At 43.7% G+C, this 23,350-nt stretch overlaps 1 protein-coding gene across 5 annotated transcripts; it reads left to right on the top strand.

Moving 5' to 3' along the window:
• Positions 1 to 871: 871 nt before the first annotated feature.
• On the top strand, positions 872 to 21,909 carry LOC141585348 (ropporin-1-like). Of its 5 annotated transcripts, none has more exons than XM_074404196.1 (7): positions 872 to 1,150; positions 1,615 to 1,721; positions 7,051 to 7,169; positions 9,896 to 10,013; positions 11,305 to 11,466; positions 17,552 to 17,721; positions 18,846 to 21,909. In XM_074404196.1, the coding sequence occupies exons 3-7, from the start codon at positions 7,054 to 7,056 to the stop codon at positions 18,910 to 18,912; spliced, it is 633 nt and encodes a 210-aa protein (XP_074260297.1). In that variant the 5' UTR covers positions 872 to 1,150; positions 1,615 to 1,721; positions 7,051 to 7,053; the 3' UTR covers positions 18,913 to 21,909. The 5 variants fall into 5 exon arrangements, with proteins under 5 accessions (XP_074260297.1, XP_074260295.1, XP_074260296.1 ...); XM_074404194.1 differs by having other exon boundaries at positions 1,609 to 1,721; XM_074404195.1 differs by having other exon boundaries at positions 1,591 to 1,721.
• Positions 21,910 to 23,350: the final 1,441 nt, after the last annotated feature.

Raw genomic sequence — 23,350 nt, 5'->3', positions numbered from 1 at the left:
CACCAGTCTTGAAATCAGAAGCCCTGGAGTCAAGCTGGGCCCTGGGCCCTACGGCCAGCTGTTTGATCACAGGCAAAATTACTCAAAGCCTTGACCCTGTTTTTTGTTTCTAAAACGAAGGCAATGCCTATCTTCAGAGTTACTGTGAGACTTTCTCACCATGTTGGTAAAAGTGCCCTAGCACAGTGACCACATTCTATCCAGTAAATATTTTCTGTCTTTCCCTGTTGTTCCCAGGACATATCTCAGGCTCTGTTCCTTCTCACTCCATTCCCCTTACTTACCATCAAGAGTGAGGAATCTAGGACCACGCAACCCAGGTTCAAATCCTGAGTCTGTCACTTGCTGACTGTCATCTTGGACAAGTTTAACCTCTCTGTGCTCAGTTCCCTCATCTGTAAAAATGGGGATAATAATAGTACTTGCCTCATGAGATGACAGTAAGGGTGAAATGAGTTCATGTGTATAATGCACTTAGAATAGTTCCTGGCACCAAAAAACGCGTCGCAAGAAGTGTTTCTTACTATGATTCTCGAGGACTTCTCACCTGTCCACTTTCCACAAGCCAAAAGATCAAGTTAAGCTCCACTTCCCCTCCCTCATCTACAGAAGCGCACAGTCTATGGCTACACATTCCGCCCCACCCCGAAAGCCCCAGCCCGAGTTTCCTAACGCCCCCAGCCCTATCCTTCACCCTCTAGGCCATCTTGTTCTTCCACTACCAGCACAGCCCAAAGCAGCTTTCAGCTTCCCCAGCAGCGACCTAGCGCGACCCTGGGAACGCGCCTCTGCTGAGGGGGCGGGGCGGCTCTGCTGAAGGGGGCGGGGCGTCTCTCTGACGACCCTGGGAACGCGCCTCTGCTGAGGGGGCGGGGCGGCTCTGTGACGTCACAACAGGCGCACCCCCGGAGACCTGGCAGCGGAGCCCACGCGGGGGTTGCCAGGAGAAGGCGGAGCGCTAACGGTCCTAACGCTACCGGCGGTCGTACCCCGTCGCTGCCGTCCCCCCGGCCGCTGTTGCCCTCCCTGCCTAGCTTCTACTGGTCTCCTTCTGCCAAGGGTGGTCGGCACTGGATCTCTCCCCACATCCCTCCCTCGAGGCGCCAGGTGTCGCCTGAAGCCAGACAGCCGGTTTGGGAGCGAGCCTGAGGTAGCCACCCCGGAGGGGAAGTGGAGGCAGGGCAGGGCTCCGAGCGGGTGGGAGGGAGGGGTCCTGCCCGACGCCCCTGGATTCTGAGCCTCTCCTTGTTCACAGAGCAGGGGGAGGGAAGGCAAGGAGAGCTTTAAGGGAATGTGACTGGGGGTGATTATGGCTTTCCGGCCAAACTGTGTGCGCATTTTGTACCCAGATACTATTCTACGGTTTCTTAACCGGAGGACAGTGATGGGGAGACTCAGGAGTCTGGAAACAGAGCCCTTCCCGGAGGAGCCACACCTCTGCGTATTCATCAGAAACACAGATATAGAAATAGCTTTGGGGGAATTGTCGTGAGGACCAGTGGGCATGCCTAGCACTTCATAGACTGCTGCCACTCATTCATTTCATAGCTAGCACTTCACAGACTGCTATCACGCGTTCATTTTCACTAGTATCTATTGAACACTGAGTTCCAGGCACTGGGCTGGACATCGCGATGGTGTAGTGAGCAAAAACTGACCCTTCCTGCCGTGGAGTTTGCTGGGGGAGGCACATGTTACTCGAAGAATCACACCAACCATAGGTAAGTGATGCTCTGATAGGGTATGTACAGTGGAACTGACAGGGTGGTCAGGGAAGGCTGTGCAGTCCTCCAAAGGAAGAATTAACCTGTTAAGAGGGGGAGAATGCATTCCAAACAAGAGCCACCGCATCCCAAACCCAAACAGGGATGTGCAGTTGCCTGCTGCTTAGTTCCAAGTGCTGCTCCTAAAAACTGCCTCTGAAATTCTGGCCTGGAGCCTTTCATTCATGTAACTGAAGCCTTTCACTTATGAAACAGAAGGCTGATTTAGCCCATACCAATAAAACCAAGTGAGAGGTTCCAGAAACAAGACTATAGTCTATTTTAAGACCTGCATTCTTCAGCACTTGGCAGGTGTATGTTGGCCTGTCATTTTACATTGGGAGCATGTAGGTTCCACTTAAGGGGAAATTTATTGAATTGGAAGGGTTGGGGGTATGGATGAGCTCTGCATAATTGAAGAAGGTCTACTACCCAAGAACTTTAAAAATGGAAAAGAATTTTATGAAATGTTAGAATTGAGAAATGTTTAGAATGGACCTTTCTCCCACTTCTTTGAGGTGAACAAGTGGCCCATATTGTCCAAAGACTGAAAACCTGGGCTTTGGTGCCTCTTTAACTTAAAGAATCTATGATTTCAACTCTTGGAGATTCAAAAGTGCATGGAACTCCTGAAAGTAAATGGGAACATGGGAGGATAATTTGACCTGGCCCTCCTTCAATGTTTTCCATTTCTACAAGGGTGGCACTACCGTGTACCCAGTCATCCAAGCTTCAAAACTGATAGTCACTCTAGACTCTTCTGTCCTTTACTGCCTCCTCCTTCTCCTCCCCCTTCTCTCTCTTCTCCACCTTTTTCTTTTTCTTTTTTTGAGACGGACTTTCGCTCTTGTTACCCAGGCTGGAGTGCAATGGCGCGATCTCGGCTCATCGCAACCTCCGCCTCCCGGGTTCAGGCAATTCTCCTGCCTCAGCCTCCTGAGTAGCTGGGATTACAGGCACGTGCCACCATGCCCAGCTAATTTTTTGTATTTTTAGTAGACATGGGGTTTCACCATGTTGACCAGGATGGTCTCGATCTCTTGACCTCATGATCCACCCGCCTTGGCCTCCCAAAGTGCTGGGATTACAGGCGTGAGCCACCTTGCCCGGCCTCTCCTCCACCTTATCCTCCTCCTCCTCCCTCTGTAGTTACCAAATCCTGTAGATCCTATCTCCTAAATACCTGTCTCTTTTATCTCTCTCTATGACAACTACTTTTCAAGGCAGTGAAGCTCCTGAGAGTTGTCAAAAGTGCTTCCATAGTCTCCTGACCTGGCTCCCTGCCAGAAGCTTCACCACCCTCTCTTCAGCCCATCCATACAGCTGTCAGTCAACGTGTGTTTCAGAGTACGACAAAGAGAAATAAATCATACAGTAATTTTTGAGCATATAGTAATTTTAACAAGCTCAATATAAAGAATTGCTAATGATAGGAATGGAGTAATGAAGGATTGGCTGCTATGTCGGGAGAGATCTAAAATATACAGGAATCACGGATATAAGGAGCAATCCTTCCCCCTGAGACAGATAATCCAAGGAGGAAACCTTTCCCAGAGCTTGGTGCAGAGGGAATGGCCACAGCTGACTGGGGAGCAGAGAAATTGCTGAGGTGCCAGGCAGACAAAATTTACTCTCTGAAACACCAGAGAAGCCATTCACACAAAGGTGACTCACTGGCAGCACTCCGCTATAGAGCTTCCCAAGAGGTGCCGGGGGCACTGCTAGCCATGGGGCACTGTTGGCCACTGTGTACTGCAGCAGTTGGGTACTCAGGAGATCACACACTGCATGAACCAGATGCTGGAAAAGCTGTGTGCTACAGAATCCCAGCACGGGAGAAACTACAAGTTCCTGGATCCTCGCAAGAAGAGCACACCTGAATTCCCAAGAGAAACCTCTTCCTCCTCCAGTCCTTCCAGTGCCCTGTACTAACAAAGCTTACCATTATGGGGGCTGGCAAGGGAAAAATGTTAAAGGACCTAGTTCAATTTTTGCATAGGAGGCAACACAAGATGAATTTGGAGCTGAGAGGCAAAAACTGATAACTGGCACCTCAAGCTGACACTGACTGTGTGACTCTTGTGCTTAAATTTTCTAGTGGCTCCCCATTGCCTTCAAGAAAAAGTTCCAAAGCCCAAGCCTTGAGCTGTATTTCCAGCCTTAGGCCCAACCACTCCTACTCTGCCCACTTTAGAACTCTGTAATTACAGTTCCCTGAACTCGTCATGTTTCTGACAACCACACATCTTTGCCTAAGTCCTTCTAGCTACATGGAATTCTCTCCTTACTCCCATAAGCAAGCATATGCTTATTGAATACCTACCCTGTACCTGGCACTCTTCTGGGTGCTTGAATACAGCAGTGAACAAACCGGGTTGTTCCAGGTCTCAGTTTAGATATCACCACTCTTTGAAAAGTATTTTTTGACCTCCTTCTCCTACCTCCAGATGTTAGATACCTCATCCAAGAGTTTTTCTTCTGTTCTTCTATATCTAGTGTAGGTTTTTTGACACTTATTATGCCTTATTTGAATTACTGATTTTCCTGTCACTCTCTTCCACTAGACTGTGATCTCCATGAAGCAGAGTGTGTGACTTATTTATTTAGGTATTTATTTAGGTATCCCAGTATTCAGCACAATTCCAATAAAACACTTTGGTTTTATTAATGATTTCCTAAGGATCACATGATTAGTCAAAAATAGACCCAAGGCCAAAATCCTGGACTCCAGCCTCACAGTCAAGAGTGCTTCTGCTTCTTCATTATAGCTTCATCTGCCCTCTGGATGTTATGCCATAACTAGCTATGAAGGAAAGCAGCCCTGTGTTTTGTTTTGGAAAAGGCCAGTGCAATGTCGAATATCATCAGGAATGGTAATGGAAACTCAAGAGAAACATAGCCCTAATCCTATATTGGAAACTATGGTGGATTCACCCCTCAGAGCCCTTGTTTGTGTATTTTGAATCTCTGAATCACAGGAATGCTATAATGAAATCAGAAGTAGGAAGGACAACCAGCCTGACCAACACGGTGAAAACTCATCTCTGCTAAAAAATACAAAAACTAGCCAGGTGTGGCAGCATGCACCTGTAGCCTCAGCTACTCAGGAGGCTGAGGCAGGAGAATGGAGATTGCAGTGAGGAGGTGGAGATTGCAGTGAGTCAAGATCATGCCCCCGCACTCCAGCCTGGGTGACAGAGTGAAACTCCATTAAGAAAAAAAAAGAAGAAGAAGTAGGAAGAACAAGTAAAAGATGAAAATGGTGTAGGGTATTATGACACTTACTCTTAATAAATAGTTATATAAGACAGGGCTAAGGTGACCCCCAAGTATGTACACCAGATCTCCAAATCAGGGAATCATGTTGTGCAACTTTATGGGACATAGTTTACATGCCAGTCTGTAAATGAGCCATGTGTCTCTAGAATTGTAGACGATGAGGTGAACATGGGGGAAATCTTTGAAATATGAGCATGGCTAAGTTAAGCAAAAGAGGTACCTATTTATTTGTTAAATAATAAACATGCAGAACTCATGCTTTCAAGAGGCTACTAGCATGATACATAAGCAAGGTTATACGACCAAGGGTTAACATTGTTATTGTTGCCATGGAAGGTTCTTTAATTAGGACTGGGGCATCTTTTCATTTACATGAGATTATCTGAGACTCCAGGAGAGAAATTAAACAATTGCACAACAACTAAAAGATCCTGTCAAAATACATGGACACAGAAAATGGTGCAGCCACTGTGGAAAACAGTATAGCAGTTCCTCAAAAACTTAAAATACAATTACCATATGATCCATCCATTCCACTTCTGGGTGTGTATATACCCAACATGATTTAAAGCAAGGACTTGAACACATTTGTACACCTATGTTCATAGCAGCATTATTCACAATAGCTAAATGGTGGAAACGATCCAAATGTCCATTGATCTATGAATGGATAAAATGTGGTACATCTAACAAAATATCATTCAGCCTTAAGAACAAAGAAATTCTCAGCTCAGGACCAGAGGTGCAATAGATAACGCATCTGATGATGGATCAGAAGGAAAAGGAAATCCTGACACATGCTACCACATGAATGAACCTTGAAGACATTGGGCTAAGTGAAATAAACCACACACAAAAGGACAAATACTGTATGTCATATGATTCTATATGATAGAGTAGTCAAATTCACGGAGCTAGAAGAATGGTGGTGGCCAGGAGCTGTGGGGAAGGAGAATAGGGAGTTAGTACTTAACGGGTACAGAGTTTCAGCTGGTGAAGATGAAGAGGGTCTGGAGATGGATGGTGGTCATGGTTGCCCAACAATGTGAATGTACTTAATGCCACTGAACCATACATTTAAAACAGTTAAAATGGTAAATGTTATGTATTTCTAATACAAAGAATATATATTTACATATGTGCAGCAAATAAAGCACTGCCCTTTGACAGATAAAATGGGTTGAAAGTCATCAGAAACAACTTAAAAGAGTAACTTTTTAAATTATGAAATATTTCACACCTACAAAATTAAATACACGATGTAAGTATAAAAATAATAAAACAAACATCTAGGCAGCAACCATCCAGCTTAAAACATAGAACATTACTACTAGTCCTGAGACCCTTGTATCTCCCTAATGACATCCCTCTCCCTCCTCCACTAGGGGTAACCACCATTCTGAATTTGTATTTATCATTCCTTACTCTTTTTTGTAATATTACACATATGTCACCATGAATAATATATTGCTTTTCCACCTACATGGTGAGAGTCCTCCATGGGGATGTCTGTGGCATTACTCATTGAGAACTGTTGCTATTGTCTTAACAATTAAAGCTTTCATCATGATGTAGTGACCCTCTTTATTCCTAATTGTGCATTTTGCCTTAAAGTATCTTTTGCCTGGTATTAGTATGTCACCTTAACTTTTTTTTTTTGGTTATTATTTACTTATTTATACCCTTTTTACCTTGAGTCTTTCTGTGTCTTTGTTTTTTCAGGCGTACCTATACGTATATTTTAACTGGCACATTTAAGCCCGTTTATTTTTATTGTGATTACTGATATGTATGCATTATTTTCTACCGTGTTATTTGTCCCCTTTTCCTATGTTTTCTCTGCTCCTTTCTTGCCTTTTTGATTGATGAAGTTGTTTTTATTGTTTTTAAAAAATTCATTTTTTCCTCTCTACAGATTTAGTGGTTATATTACTGTTATAATTTTTCTAATACTTTGCAAAGTCTAAAATTAATCATTATTTTATCCTCCTTTCCTTCCAAATAAAAGAAAATGGCTCAGACAGATGAGCAAAGATGCATCCCGCCGGAGCTGCCGGAAATGCTGAAGAAGTTTGCCAGAGCGGCCATCCTGGCGCAGCCGCAGGACCTCCTCCAGTTTGGGGTCGAGTAGGTGCTCCTTTCTCGCCTTCACCCCTTAGAGGACCGGCCAGGAGAAAGGGTCCTGGACAACCGCGGAGGTTGTCATGGCTGCAGCCAGGGTCGGGACTAACTGGCATCATCTTTGTGGGTTTTAGCCCTCGCATTGCTTTGATGCTTTAAAATTCACACATAGATACTACATCTAACAGGGTGAGGATGGGATGCCTCCTCTAAGCGAGCTAGATTGAGCAGTAGGATGCCAGGCCAATAGGCCGTGTCCTCGGGCAAGCAGCAAGAGTTACATGACCGTTTCACACCAGCGTCTGCACACCCACCTCCTCCCTGCTCTCCTTTTCCCAGTCCCGGTGGAAAGACGGGCTGGAATCTCCAAAGCTTCATCTGCCTTTCTTCATTCTGTCACCACTGGATGGCAGCAGTGCAGCCTGGGAAGGGAAGGTACAGCCCTGGGCGGATTGGGTGGGACAAGTACAGCTAGTTCACTCCTTTTAAGAGACACTTCCGCCTCTGCTGTTAAAACTCATACTTGGATCCAACCAAAGACACTTTGTATCTTGTCTTGGAGGAAATTATTGATATTTAGTGTTTCTCTGAACTGATTTGTTCTGCCAACATCAAGATGTCCACACAGTACACGTTGCATTCTGAGAAAGGCCAAGCAGAGTGCTGAGGTCCTCAAGCATGTCTCTGTAAACAGTGTGCCTCAAACACGGGTGCCTTCTTTCAGGAGGGACCTCCAGAGGCTGCTCAGTGGATGGAACTTACACAGCAATCGCTGCGGGCCAGGCTTGAAGCAGCTTTCCACAGAAAGCCTCTCAGCTGTGAAATTGCTTCTTAGACAAACTTGCCTGCTTAAAACTGGGGAACCAGGACTTGAGGCAGTAGTCGGAAGATCACTAGACCTCATGGACCATTTTCAGACTGTTTTTACTGTTTGATGATTCCCTGCTTAGTAGGGTTTCAGTGGGAAAGGGAGAGTAAGGGAGGCTGTTGAGAGAAAGCCAGTGAGTTGGGGAAGCGAAGATGCCCTCAGCCTGAGGCTGTGAGTGGGTGCACTGCACAGATGGTAGGGAGAAAGTGTGGACACCTTTGAGAAGACACAAAATGTCACCTTAGAGGGGCCTTTCAGAGTCTTGGAGCCAGTGCTGTTGTGTTCCTGGGCTGGATTAGGATGCAGCTTTGCAATTGGAAGGAAAACAAGCCAATGGGTCTCATAAAAAGAAACATTGCTGGGGGGTTGCTTTGCCTAGTAATGAGCCCCGTTTAGTTTTCCTTTCTAAATTTTATATATTGCCTCTAAGATTGAACTTTAGCATCAGAAGACTAATTTATTTTGACCTAATCAGATAGATAGACTTTATCTTATACGTTAGTTTCAAATCCATTTCATTGTTCGTGTGCCTCTGTTTTATAGTAAACAAAACGACATTGCTTAGTTTCGTCCGTGACATTGAGGTAAGAAGGCATTCCACTATTGTAGCCTCGTTGCTTGCATATTGTTTCAATGCTATAAATTTTTAGACATCCATGAAAACTTTATTTGCAGTTTAACCACAATGAAAAAGGAGAGCATGACCTAAGGGCCCCTCCATTCTATCCAGACATGAAAAGCACCTCTCAGATGGTTTTACGTGACTTACTTAAAACCTGTAGCATTTTAGATAATAAAACTCTACAAAGTATTTCCAAGACAAAATATGTATTTAATTCGTTGCAAGTAAGAATTTCCCTACATACACATTTTCAACAAAGAAACCTCTGACTAGCCATCGGCAGGGCAGGTAACACAAAACGTATGTGGTTCACGGATAGTCAATAACCAGGCTTTTGATGGAGACAGACCCTGCCATACAGCACTGGTGACTCACGTCAACGGCTCATGTCCGTTCCCTGCTGCAGGCAGCCTCTTTTCATCTTTTGCCAATTTTGAATCAGAACTCAGTACTTGTTCCACATTGCCCCAAAACAAAGTCCACTCCACAAAATATTGAGGAGCAGGCAGATTTGACTGAAAATTTTGAGGGAAGATAAACAGTTTTCTTTCACAGGCTCCACGTAACTTAAGATTGTCTCAAACCTTCTTTGGCTTGTCTTCTCTCCTGAGCCTCGCACAGTGCCCTGCCAACCCTGTCTCCCTTCCCTCTTGAAGCCCCAAGTCTCACCATCTCCAGCCAGAAATTCTTCCTGATTCACCCCTAGGACACTTCCATCTCTTCCCCTTCCCTCCTTTTTTGTTTCTTCAGAGATGGAGGTCTCACTGTGTCACCCAGGCTGGAGTGTAGTGGCACAATTACAGTTTGCTGCAGCCTCCAACTCCTGGGCTCAAGTGGTCCTCCAGCCTCAGGCTCCAGAGTCACCGGATTACAGGCCCTCGCCACCATTCCTGTGCTGTCTTCCCCTTTCATATGTACATTGCTCTAGTTCTCTTCCAACTTCTCTTCCCAAGATTACATGTACATATGTAATATATTATCTATCTGTGTGTTCTAAACACTCAGATATGACTGAAAAAAAAAAAAAAAAAAAAAAAAAAAAAAAACACCTGACCTCTAATATGCCCCAGGAATCGAATACTCAAACTTTTGGTTCTTCCTCATCCTTAGAGAAGAACAAAGCTTTGTATTCTCAAAGCACTCTCTATGCCCTAAATGGAAAGTAACATATTCAGGCTAGAACAGCCAGAGGCCACTGGTGTACAGGATGCTCCTCCTACTCTCTGACTTTTTTTCTTATAGTTATTTTGAGGGCCTGTGCCGTGGAAAGAGTTCTCCGGTGAGAGAGCAGTCTGAGCAAGTTGGATTGCGTAATTGGGCAGAATTAACACCTGAGCTGTTAAAGACCCTGCATTCTCGGGTAAGGGCCCTGCTGCAGCATTGAGGGAATGCAGGGACAGTGTTGAGGCTGGGTGGGTACCGACAAAAGCCCACTGTTCTTCTGACAGTCAGCTGACCACTTAGAATCACCCTAAAATACACTAAACCATGGACTGAAAGTAAATCTTCCCTTAGAGAAATGGGAATAATTTTGAAATAGGCTGTAGGCTGAGTCGTTGGTGGGGTCATCCCAGATTTCCTTGAAGCTGGCAGAATGTACAGGGGTTCAATGCAATGCTAATCCCATCTCTCCATAAAGGTGCAGGTCCTCAGTCACTCGGCAGTGTCGCCCTTCCTGATCCCGACCAAAATATGATGCCAGTCACAGTTTGGGGAAGGGTATATTTTAGCTCCCCAGCTATCCTAGGTCCAGACATAGCTTTTAGCTTTTAGGGAGAGGCTGCGAGCCTCTTCACAGCCACATCATCCTTGGAGCTGCTTGGTGAACGGATGCATGGGTCCGGCTTGAGAAAGTTTGTGGTTTGGCCAATCCCCAGGAAATATGGTTGAGCATCACCATACCCTGCTTTATGATCCAGGACAGAGAGGTTTTGGGTGATTTAGGCCTGGCTTGGCTAACTGCCTTGGTCCCAGAGGCTTAGTATTTCACTAGAATCAGAGGGTCAGGAAAGGTGTTGGAGCACGTCATCGGGGCATCTGTGCCCTTGTTGCATTGGTGGCCAGCAACCACTCACCCTCCCTCCCTTTATCCACTAAGTATCTTGTGCAGTGAACATGACAGAGCTCTAAAGTACCTGGGATCAAGCAACATTAGGCATCCAGACCAGATCCCCATGGGTCAGCCACATACACCATATTATTCCCGGGAAAGCATGAGGGATGCACTTGAGTTCTAGAGCTAAGAACTCAGCGCAATTGGGAAGAAAGAGACCTATGTCTTGTCCTGGTTTTACCATTAATTAGTGGTCTCAGGTAAGCACTCTAGCCCTTGGTTTTGTTTTCAGGCTGTTCTATCTGTCATATAAGGAATAAAACAATTTAGGAACACAATAGCAGATAAAAGCATCACAATAAATTAAAATATATATCTTTTGCATAATTCTGACACCTAAAATTTAAAAATTAATAAATTATATTTCAGCACTGGGATTTGCAAAGATAACTGCCACATAGAGCCATCTTGTACCTTCCTAACACCCCCTTCCCGCCCCTTCGGAGATGTGGATCTGGCTTGGGGGTGGGGTGTTCCCCAGGGTCTTGCCTCAACTTCTCCTACATCCTCTGTGTTGTGTCTGTCCCCTGCCCTGCAGGTTGCTGGCAGACTGATCATCCACGCAGATGAGCTGGCCCAGATGTGGAAGGCGCTGAATCTTCCAACAGATCTGTTTAATAGTGTGATGAACGTGGGTCACTTCACGGAGGAGATCGAGTGGCTGAAGTTTTTAGCCCTCGCTTGCAGCGCTCTGGGAGTTGTAAGTTAGCTTGACTGTTTTTTGTTCCTGAAGGGGAAAGCTCCCTCTGGGCCTGGAAGGGCAGTGCATCTGTATACACGGTCTACTCTCCAGAGCTGATGATAAACATGCCTCTTCTCAGCTTGTCCTTCTCTTTAAATCAAGGTCATTTCAGTGCTCGTCAGGCAGAAGCAGGGAAAAGAGAGAGGGAAACACTATCATCAGGCTCTGGGAGAGCTGACTATAGTGTAGTTTTGGATTATTTATGAATATTGCCCTCAGGTTTACTTTAACTCTACTCCCTCCATTTATATTGCTAGAGACAACCAAGAGCCAGCTATAGAAAAAGACTTCCAGACACCTAGAATATGTATCAGTAGACACTTTTTAAAAAGGAGTACAATCTTATAGAAAGCTACTGTGTAACAGACAGAATTGGATGCAAAACTCAGACATAAGAAAACAAAAACAGCCGGGCGCGGTGGCTCAAGCCTGTAATCCCAGCACTTTGGGAGGCCGAGGCGGGTGGATCACGAGGTCAAGAGATCGAGACCATCCTGGTCAACATGGTGAAACCCCGTCTCTACTGAAGATACAAAAAAATTAGCTGGGCATGGTGGCACGTGCCTGTAATCCCAGCTACTCAGGAGGCTGAGGCAGGAGAATTGCTTGAACCCAGGAGGCGGAGGTTGCGGTGAGCCGAGATCGCGCCATTGCACTCCAGCCTGGGTAACAAGAGCGAAACTCCGTCTCAAAAAAAAAAAAAAAAAAAAAAAGAAAACAAAAACAGGAGAGATGAGACTATTTCTGAATTTAGTCATGACATCTCCATGCATGCAGGATGTTCATACAGATTCACGCCTTTTCCAAATTTGACTCGTTTGATATTGGAAAAGACATTTTACTGTTCTGAAGCAAAAGATACTGAAATCAGTTTATATGTATAGATATTTAAAGCTTGAGTATCTTATATGTGGACTTCCATTGTTAAACATTGTTAAAATCACTTAAAATGAATCAAAAACGGGTTTTTTTAGTAGAATCCCTGAGATACATACAAGTTTGAAGATTTTTTTTTTTTTTTTTTTTTTTGAGATGGAGTTTCGCTCTTGTTACCCAGGCTGGAGTGCAATGGCGCGATCTCGGCTCACCGCAACCTCCGCCTCCTGGGCTCAGGCAATTCTCCTGCCTCAGCCTCCTAAGTAGCTGGGATTACAGGCACGCACCACCATGCCCAGCTAGTTTTTTGTATTTTTAGTAGAGACGGGGTTTCACCATGTTGACCAGGATGGTCTCGATCTCTTGACCTCGTGATCCACCTGCCTCGGCCTCCCAAAGTGCTGGGATTACAGGCTTGAGCCACCGCGCCCGGCTCAAGTTTGAAGATTTTTGAGAGAGTAACTGCCTCCACCAAAACCAAATGGTATGAAAAGGTAGTTCGAATCATTCAGCATTTCTAAACATCATCTTGTTCTTCTCAAATATGCGTGGAATGCATATTTGACAGTTTTGTTTCTGAGAAAACTTAGCGGAAATATTGTACCCCAACTTTTCCTATAGATTCCCCTACAGCCTTCATAATAATCATTTCTTTAGAGAGAAGTAAATTAAAGGACATTTGTAGTTCTTTTTTCCTTCATTGTCATTTATAGCATTTTATACTGAATAAATCACTATCCTCCAAGGGGGAAAGTAAAGTAAAGGGCAGAGGCCTATGACTTTTCAATCAGGACTGGAGAAAACAACAAACGGGAAGATAAGAAAGTGGATTTATTTTATTAAATTCTCATAGGGTTACAGATTTTTACACACCACATTTGGAGACGTTTTGGGGGAAATGTACCTTGAAAGTTTTATCTGTAGTTAATTCTGATCTTCTTGGTCTACCTCACGCATAAAGGGTCAAATAAGAAAATAAATAAATTCAGTCCAGTCCTGAAACTTTAGTCTAATGCAGTAACTGAAAAAGCCTAAAGGTAAATTTCCCGGTGTCTCAGGTTTTTCTTCACCGTGCTCTCTTCTCCAAGATGGCAGCTGAATGTAGACAGAGAGAGGTGACTCTAGGACCACAGAGCAGTCAAGTGAAGGGTTTCCCACATCCTCAGTCTTCTCTGGCATCTCTGGTCTCCATGGCAATGCCCATCTGTCTGGTCACTGGCTGCTTGCAGCTTAAGTGTTTGGTGTCGTATCTGCCAGATTGGTGAAAATCTGACGATGCCTCCCCCACTGCTCATTTCAGTTCTCAGTGGTGTTCAGGGCCTCCTTGAGTCTCTGCCAGGCTCACCTATCTGTTCCCTGGCTCTGGTGGTTACTTCACAGCCCTCAACTGTTAGTGATGTGTCTGAGTCCTTCCCTTAACCTCATACCTCACAGTAACAAAGAGTGACTTTGGAAAGTCAATTTCCAACCCTCCCTCTGCTTAGCCCACGGTGTAGATGCTAGGTTTCCTCTGATGTAACTGTCTCCCAAACTGGAGAGGGGAAACCATGAGGTGAATTGTATCTTTTTACTTTTCTTCTAAAACAGGGAGGGAGGTGGGATTAAATGTTACATGAGGTTCTTCTACCGCTGACATTCTGTGATTCTATTCCTGCTTCTCTGCTTCCTCTGAGATACCTTCAGGCCTACCTCTTAATAACAGTGAGCTCCTCCAATTCTAAGAGGCCATGAGATACCTGACTTTGCTCCTCATCATCCCCATGCCAAAGAACCCCTAGAAGTGGCCGAGCATGGTGGCTCATGCCTGTATTCCCAGCACTTTGGAGGCCGGGCGCGGTGGCTCAAGCCTGTAATCCCAGTACTTTGGGAGGCCGAGGCGGGTGGATCACAAGGTCGAGAGATCGAGACCAACCTGGTCAACATGGTGAAACCCCGTCTCTACTAAAAATACAAAAAATTAGCTGGGCATGGTGGCGCGTGCCTGTAATCCCAGCTACTCAGGAGGCTGAGGCAGGAGAATTGCCTGAACCCAGGAGGCGGAGGTTGCGGTGAGCCGAGATCGCGCCATTGCACTCCAGCCTGGGTAACAAGAGCGAAACTCCGTCTCGAAAAAAGAAAAAAAAAAACCCAGCACTTTGGGAGGTCGAGGCGGGTTGATCACCTGAGGTCGGGAATTCGAGACCAGCCTGACCAACATGGAGAAACCCCATCTCTACTAAAAATACAAAAAATTAGCCAGGTGTGGTAGTGCATGCCTGTAATCCCAGCTACTTGGGAGGTTGAGGCAGGAGAATCACATGAACCTGGGAGGTAGAAGTTGCAGTGAGCCAAGATCATGCCATTGTACTCCAGCCTTGGCAACAAGAGTGAAACTCCATTTAAAAAAAAAAAGAACCCCTACAATTAAAGTCAGCCTGGAAATTAAGTCTGTAAATAAAGGGTGCCCTATGAAACCAGTAATCATTATATTAATTTGCATCACATTGGACTGTTTCTGGGGTCTTAAATGTGGGGTTGGTAAGTAGTATGGTCTGAATGTTTGTGTCCCCCCAAAATTCATATGTTGAAATCTCAACTTCCAAGGTGATGGCCTTAAAAGTAGGGCCTCTGGGAGTTGATTAGGTCATGAGGGTGGAGCCGCATGAATGGGATTAGTGCCTTTATAAAAGTTCCCCCCTCCACCAAGTGAGGACACATAGAAAGCATCATTCATGAGGAACAGGCCCTCACTAGGCAGCAAATCTGCTGGCACCTTGGTCCTGGACTTCCCAGACTCCAAAACTGTGAGCAATAAATCTCTGTTGTTTATACATTACCCAGTCTAAGGTATTTTGTTATAGCTGAGACTAAGTCGGGGTCACCATCTGGTGGAGACCTTGCCTCCTAGTCAATTCATATATTCTTAGAGGCAAACCCAGAATTTCTCTTTCCTTTGCCAATTCAACAGCAAGACAGGATCTTTATGCCACCTAGAAAAGCCAGTTTGTAAGGCCGGGCACGGTGGCTCAAGCCTGTAATCCCAGCACTTTGGGAGGCCGAGGCGGGTGGATCACAAGGTCGAGAGATCGAGACCATCCTGGTCAACATGGTGAAACCCCGTCTCTACTAAAGATACAAAAAAATTAGCTGGGCATGGTGGCACATGCCTGTAATCCCAGCTACTCAGGAGGCTGAGACAGGAGAATTGCCTGAACCCAGGAGGCGGAGGTTGCGGTGAGCCGAGATCGCGCCATTGCACTCCAGCCTGGGTAACAAGAGCGAAACTCCATCTCAAAAAAAAAAAAAAAAAAAAAAAAAGAAAAGCCAGTTTGTTCCTTGTAGAAGAGTCTAGTGGCAGGAATTTTTACTCTGACAGGTAATAGGCACATTTACTCCAACTTGAACTCTCTGGGTCTAATAGACATTATTCAGAATGCAATGGCAGGCAGACCCGTATTCCTCTTCCCTTCAGCACTCCTTCCTCTGGACTGGTCTATGCCACCTCCTATTCCACTGAACTGATTAAAAAGGAAGAGATCACATATATAGCAAGTAATCATGTTCACTGGAAGGAATGATATATTTTGCTAGCAAATGATTCACATTTCAAGGCTTTCACTTGTGACTGAAAATGAAGCTCGCAAGATGCTTAAAGACTACCTCTGTGAAGTTGATCCCAAAACAATATTGTGCAAGAGAATGAAGATGTGTTTATTTTAGATATATGTCAGTTTACTACATAGCTCCATTCTAAAGAGTGATTTATCCACTCATCCATTTATTAAATCTTTAAAAATATTTAAAAATCTTATGAGATAAATAGAATTTGAAGGTTTGTTGTTTGAATAATCAATAACAGATGATGTTTAGGGTTGGGAAAGCACCTATGTTAGTTTATTAAGGCTGCCATGACTTTGTGGCTTAAACAACTCATGTGGGAAGATACAGCAGCTGCTTTTTCATTCACCCAGTCACACCTGAGTCACCACTCAGGGCTGCTCTTTCACTGATCCCTGGAAGAATGTGTCAGGATGATCTGTACATCTTCAGTTTCAGTAAACCACCAAGATCTATATGCTGACCTTCATTTCACAACTCTTTTTTTTTTTTTTTTTTTTTGAGACGGAGTTTCGCTCTTGTTACCCAGGCTGGAGTGCAATGGCGCGATCTCGGCTCACCGCAACCTCCGCCTCCTGGGTTCAGGCAATTCTCCTGCCTCAGCCTCCTGAGTAGCTGGGATTACAGGCACATGCCACCATGCCCAGCTAATTTTTTGTATTTTTAGTAGAGACAGGGTTTCACCATGTTGACCAGGATGGTCTTGATCTCTCGACCTCGTGATCCACCCGCCTCGGCCTCCCAAAGTGCTGGGATTACAGGCTTGAGCCACCGCGCCCGGCCCAAACAACTCTTTCACTTGTAAAATTTATTCCAGGGTTGGGTTTATTTAAAGATATGAGATTAGTTCTGAGCATGATCCTTTAATGTTCAAGGTTTATTGTAAGGAGGGGTTGCTTCTGTAGTAACCCTTCCATTAAAATTCCTTGCACTCACTGTCTACCAATATTCCCCCAGCAATAAAATGGTTAGTATTATGTAATATAAAATAAAGCACTAGGTGATTCTATTTAGATTGACCCGTATGTTTTAGAAGAACATTTATCCTGATGTTCAAGACTATTTTTCTAGTATCTTCCTGGGACTCTATCTTCCTGGGGAAATTACCCTACTCTTTCTTACCTTCTTCTCCTCTACTGTGGCATTGCCAGAAGTATCTTCTTGGAGTATATAGGCTAGTCTATTTATCTCAGCCCTTTAGAAATAAGATTGGAGGGAATAAGAAATAATTCTAATTATATAGAATGCAAATCAACTTCCCTCCTTTAGAGAGGTTATTCGGACTAAAGTAACAAATATCTTAAAGCACTTAGGAATTTATAAATTTAATTCCTTGAGTAGTCTTCCAACAAAGAAAAGAGAGAAAAAAATAAAGATACCCAATATTTAATATTTTTTAGAATGAATTAATGACATTTGATTATAAAAATTTCAAGCTTTCTAGAATCTTAAATCATTCTCACCTCATTTTATAAGAGCAATATTTTTGTTTTCTTTCTTGTATCTAAGCAGATCTCAGGAATATTGCCTGGAAGAATAACTTTCTCCTCATTTTATCTAACTTTTATAGACCATTACCAAAACTCTCAAGATAGTGTGTGAGGTCTTATCATGTGACCATGAGCCGCCCCGGATACCTTTCAGCACGTTCCAATTTCTTTACATGTATATTGCCGAAGTGGATGGGGAGATCTCTGCATCACACGTTAGCAGGATGCTAAGCTACATTGAACAGGAAATGTAAGTGAACTTTTACCAAGTGGAGGCAAAAGAATACTGGGAAAACAAATCTAGTGGGCCAAGATAGAGTGAGATTATTATAGTATACTGCTCTGGGAACAGAAAAGAATTGTGAGGAACATGAAACATGGATCTGAAAGAAAAGGGGAAAGGGAAGGAGAAGAAGGAAGAAAAGAATTATATAGGACAATAATTATTTGAGTGCTGCTGAGACTAGCAGTAGTGACAGCAGCAGCACCCGAGAATATGTTAGAAATGCAGAATCTGCCGGGCGCGGTGGCTCAAGCCTGTAATCCCAGCACTTTGGGAGGCCGAGGCGGGTGGATCACGAGGTCAAGAGATCGAGACCAACGTGGTCAACATGGTGAAACCCCGTCTCTACTAAAAATACAAAAAATTAGCTGGGCATGGTGGCACGTGCCTGTAATCCCAGCTACTCAGGAGGCTGAGGCAGGGGAATTGCCTGAACCCAGGAGGCGGAGGGTGCGGTGAGCCGAGATCGCGCCATTGCACTCCAGCCTGGGTAACAAGAGCGAAACTCCGTCTCAAAAAAAAAAAAAAAAAAAAAAAAGAAATGCAGAATCGCAGGCTACACCCTGGATATATGGAATCATAAACTCTAGGGGTGGGGTCTAGGAATCTGCGTCTTTATAAGCACCCCTAGTAACTCTGACTCACTCTTAGCTATGACCAGTCGAACAAAAGTGGAGGAGGAGGAACAGGTGGAGGAGCAGGCAGTCAGGGTTAAGAGAAAAAGAGGCCGGGCATGGTGGCTCACACGTGTAATTCTAGGTTGGGTGGATGGCTTGAGCTCAGGAGTTCAAGACCAGCCTGAGCAATATGGTGAAACCCCATCTTTACTAAAAATACAAAAATTAGCTGGGTGTGCCTGTACCATTTAATTGGGAGGATGGCTTGAGCCCAGGAGGTGGAGGTTGCAGTGAGCCAAGATTGCACCACTTACTCCAGCCTGGACAACAGAGCCAGAGCCTGACTCAGAGAAAAACAAAGTTAAGAGAAAAAGGATCAACAGTAGAATTTGAAATGAGAGAGTTGTTTGTATATTGTCTTTCGTAAGGTTAACTGTCAATGAACTAACTGCAGATAAACCTTTTTCCAAACAGAATTGGTCCTGATGGTATCATCACAGTGAATGACTTTACCCAAAACCCTAGGGTTCGGCTGGAGTAAGAGCACAATTTTGACAATTTTAAAGGAAGATACAGAGATGATTGTACTTCAGAATGACTGAAACACATATACCCTCCAAAATCAATTTTCTTGTGTAACTGGTACACATGAATAAACAATTAAACAAACATGAAATCAGAAATGTACGGAATTAAGATGTGAAATTGTTGGAACAAAACTCCTTCATTACCAGGAGATTAGTATTCCTCCCACATGGACACTGAGTAAAAGTGGCTGACAAAGCATGGATAGAAAATGCATCTCCAATCAAAGCCAGACAGTCAGACTTTAAAAGGTAGGATGTTAACCAGACACAGTGTGATGTTCTGTGATTGTTAGGCATCATTTCGATGAGTGTCCTTTATGTGGCCAATTGAAGTTTTTTACCAGTTTATTTCTCCATTTGTTGGTACTGTGCTAGTCATTCATTCATCCTCTCACTCATCAATGTTTATTGAGGTTAGCTATCTGCCAAGAATAGGCTTGCCAGAAAAAATACAGGACATTCAGTTAAATTTGAATTTCAGACACACAACAAACATGTTTTGTTTTTTGCTAAACCTGGCAATATTCCAGGAACTCTGCAGGCTTCTTAGCACATAGAAATAAATAATATCTGAATTCTGCCTTCAGGGAGCTCACAGTCTAATGCTAAGACAAGACATGAACATAAATCACTTTCATGCAAATGGCTTTGAGAAGAACTAACAGTATTCCAGAAAGTGTCAGTGTCAATGGACTTTTCTGAAACCATATACAGATGTCATGGAACCCACCGGAGAAAATCCCCTACATGAGCCTAAGACCTTCTGACAATGTCTTAAAGATTTTCTTTCCTCAAAGGAAACAGATGAGATTAATAGGCTGTGATTATGGTTCTTAATGTCAGGTATGCCAAGAACTGTCCGGAGTCAGTTCCTTCTATTTGTAATACTGTCCCCTCTTAAAAGTTGCTTTTGCTTAAAAAATCATGTTATGTTATATGCATATATGTCTCTATATCAATTGAGGAGAAATTTGTTTATTAGTGTCTAAAGGTAAGCGGAGATTGTGATTGGATGTTACCATGGTCCTCGATTTCTGACTATAGTGAAACAATAAAAGGGAGTGAAACAAACTCTTCCCCCACAGCGCTGGGCTGCACCTGCAGGGGATGGGCAATAACTAATCCTACTGGCTGTCTACCTTCCTAGCCAAAGTGGCCCATCATTTCTATTTGCTCTGGAACCTGAGGCTGTTTGAGAAGGCTGAAGCACTACAGGTGAAACCTGGCACTGTAATTAATCAGGATTAGAGAATGAGTGAAATCCTTTAACCTGCCTCGGATTCTTGGTGTCTCTCAGTTTCTCTTTCACTGTGGCTAAAGAACTGACATATTGTCTTGTCTGCAAATAGGGAATGAAGGGGGACAGAAGGGACAGTCCAATTTGAAAGACCTTAAAATAACAAATTAGGTTCATAAATGTAACAAAAGCAAAAGAGTCCTTTGTACATTTGGGAAAACAGGTTGAAATTAGAAACTAAGTCCTGGTAGCCTTGAACACAATCACTCAAAAGTGAGGCTAATACAATTCCAACAAACTGTATACTGGACACAAGACATGAAGCTATTGGTGCTGCAGCTATCTGTGCTTATCAAGACTAAGCACAATTGGCAATACCATTGTTGCAATGCCAATTGCTCTTCTTTTAAGCCACCACTTTGGTGTGCACCATCTTCCTCCTCTCCTGCCCTGGCAATGCTTGCTCCAAGCTATTGATATTGCTATGCCACAGCTGCTCACCAGGGACGGCTTATTTATAGCACACCTGCCAAATCAACCTGCAGTCATGCCAAGGATGGAAAACAGCTTTGTGCTTTGCCCTCTGGGTTATGTTGTATTAACCATATTACAAACACTGTATTAATGATAACGGCCCACATTTATTAAGCACTTACCATGTGTAAGGCACTGGGTACAGTGCTTTATATACATTCTCAAATTGTTCCTTACAATATGACCTTATGAAGTCATTGTCTCCATTATGAAGTCAGTGTCATCTCTAAGAAACAATCTTAGATAAATTAAGTTGTTCAGAGTCACTGGTGAGAAAGAATCTGAATCCAGATCTGAAAGAATCTGAATCCAAACCTATGATGCCTTGTATATATCCTCAGTGCCTGTCTAGATATGGATTCCTCCAACCCCCTCACCTCCCCCCACCTAAAATAATCCCTGGGACAGAGAATTACATGCAAATAGTTTATTTAGAAGGCGATATCAGGAACAGTTGAACATGGATAGGAAGAATAAGACATAGTGATGGGAAGAAAGCCAATAAATGGTGTGTTATCCAGCAAGTTACCCCCGTATCCCAATACTGCTGAGGAACTCTGGAAGGCAACACAGAACACATCTCAGAGTTATCGTAATCAAAGGGGTGAGGAAGCTAATCATCGATCACTGGATAATCCCCACCTGTCACTGACTGAGGGCTTCTTCCAGGGGCATTAATGTTCTGCCTTTCCAGCTTGCCTCAGCTTGCTCCTTTTGCTCCAGAAAAAAAGCTCTCAGGCAGGAAGACATAGATGTTCACAATAAGAAGCCACCCACATCTGCTACACTGCCTTACAGATATTTTAATAAAACAAAGTTTTAACATTTTAATCGCTATTAATGTTTCTCTTTGGGTCAGGCACAAGTCTTCAGGGTCTGTAGGGCAATAAATGACTGTCATTGTGCTGTATTAAAATTTACACCTGACCCACAAACATGGCACATTGTCCCCAAACATTTCTTCCTTGTGACAAGATCATTCCAAAGGGGGTCTCTTGATCCTTGCTGCCAACAGATCCTTGTCAGACCCATCCCACTGGCTTTCCTATCATAATCAGCAATATCCATAGAGTCCTAGAGTGACCCCAGTTAAACTGTCAAATGAAGGCCCTTGTAACACATGGTTTGTATTTCTCCTTTAAAAAAATTTTCAGGAAGCAATAAAATCAGGATTTTATAAAGCAAACACAGTGGGCTCTTTCTTTGCTAAATTAAGCTATTTTGATTAAAGTGAACACTGCAGATACATAAGCTTCAGTGGGAAATGCAAAGATTATGTCTCAATTCCATTTTGTCTATGCTCCATGCCCTTCGTCTCCTTGATGCTCTTTCACCAGGGACCTACCATCCCTCGTTAATTGACAACTTCCAGGATCACCAGCGCCCTGCAACAGAAGTAGCTGGACACCCCAGTGTGGAAGGCTGGTTTCAAATTAGGTTAAAATAGGAATCTTAACCTGCAATCCATGGAGAGGCTCCTGAACGCCTCTGATAACATATATATAACTATGTTTCCAAAATGTGCTCATTAGCATTTTTCTGAAGAAAAAATTACAAAGCTTTCAGCAATTTCTCAAAGTTGTATATTATCTCAAAAGGCCAAGAATCTCTAGGTTCAAAATAGCCCCAAAGAGCACTAAGTGGCTTGGGGAAAGGCAGCAGCACACGCCCTCAGATCTTTCCAAGCAGAACTGAGTTCATGCCCACAACATGTGGCTTCTTATCCATAGCCTCTTACTTTTTGAATCTTAGATCCTGGCCATAAATCTGTGTTTTTAGTTTAGATCTTCATATACTTTCAACTTTGGTCATTTCCTATAAACTGGAACATGGTCAAACCTGAATAGAGAGACCTTCACACTTCAGAGGTGAGTCAATTGGCAAAGTCATTGGTCCAACGTGCTGAATTATGAAAGACTGGATAGATAAGCAGAGTTGTGTATCCATGTTACTAGAGGGACTAAATCTCCAGACTAGGCTCAAAGGGCTAGTCCTGGATAATCCTGAGTTTCAGACATTCAAGTAGCTGTCAGCCCTGATGCACCAAAGCAGTTTAAACAATGGTTGATTCACTGATTTATTCAACAAATAATTAAGAAATTCCTACCATGTGCAAGGGATTGGGCTAGGCACTGGGGACACTGCTCTGAACAAGGTGAGGTCCCTGCTTTCATAGAGATTAAATTCTACTTAGCAAGACAGACATTACATAACTAATCACAAGTTTGTAACTATGAGAAATGATGCTACTACATAGTAGTATGGAGCACCCAGCTAGTTTGCAGGGGCAGGATAGAGAGGTTTTCCTGAGGAAGTAACATAGAGCAACTTCTGAAGCCACAGACAACTCAGAAAGATGTACTGCAGCCCACACGTCTTTGCCAAGCTCCAGACTCAACTATCCAGTAGCTAACTTTTCTTGGATGACTCCAAAGTACTCCCTAATTTAACATCCAAAAATGACTTTCCTGGTTTGCATTTTTTTCAAACTGAAATGTTGGAGAGAAATGAGTTCACAAGCTTCCTTCCTAAATGTGGATCTCCCCCACCACCCGCCAAGATACAAAACCCAAAAACCAGGGTCAACAAATACCTCCCCTTTGCCTTAGTTTCCAACTCTG

This window comes from Saimiri boliviensis, chromosome 8 (assembly GCF_048565385.1).
Source record: "Saimiri boliviensis isolate mSaiBol1 chromosome 8, mSaiBol1.pri, whole genome shotgun sequence".
Classification (NCBI taxonomy): domain Eukaryota; kingdom Metazoa; phylum Chordata; class Mammalia; order Primates; family Cebidae; genus Saimiri; species Saimiri boliviensis.
Note: the sequence above shows the minus strand (reverse complement) of the source record. Positions and strands in the feature narration are given on the sequence as shown.

Excerpts from the sequence above, each read along its gene's own strand:
- LOC141585348 (XM_074404196.1), top strand. The coding sequence starts at position 7,054 with ATGGCTCAGACAGATGAGCAAAGATGCATCCCGCCGGAGCTGCCGGAA. Across the intron at positions 10,014-11,304 it reads TAAAGACCCTGCATTCTCGG|GTTGCTGGCAGACTGATCAT; the intron begins GTAAGGGCCCTG and ends CCTGCCCTGCAG. Across the intron at positions 11,467-17,551 it reads CTTGCAGCGCTCTGGGAGTT|ACCATTACCAAAACTCTCAA; the intron begins GTAAGTTAGCTT and ends TAACTTTTATAG.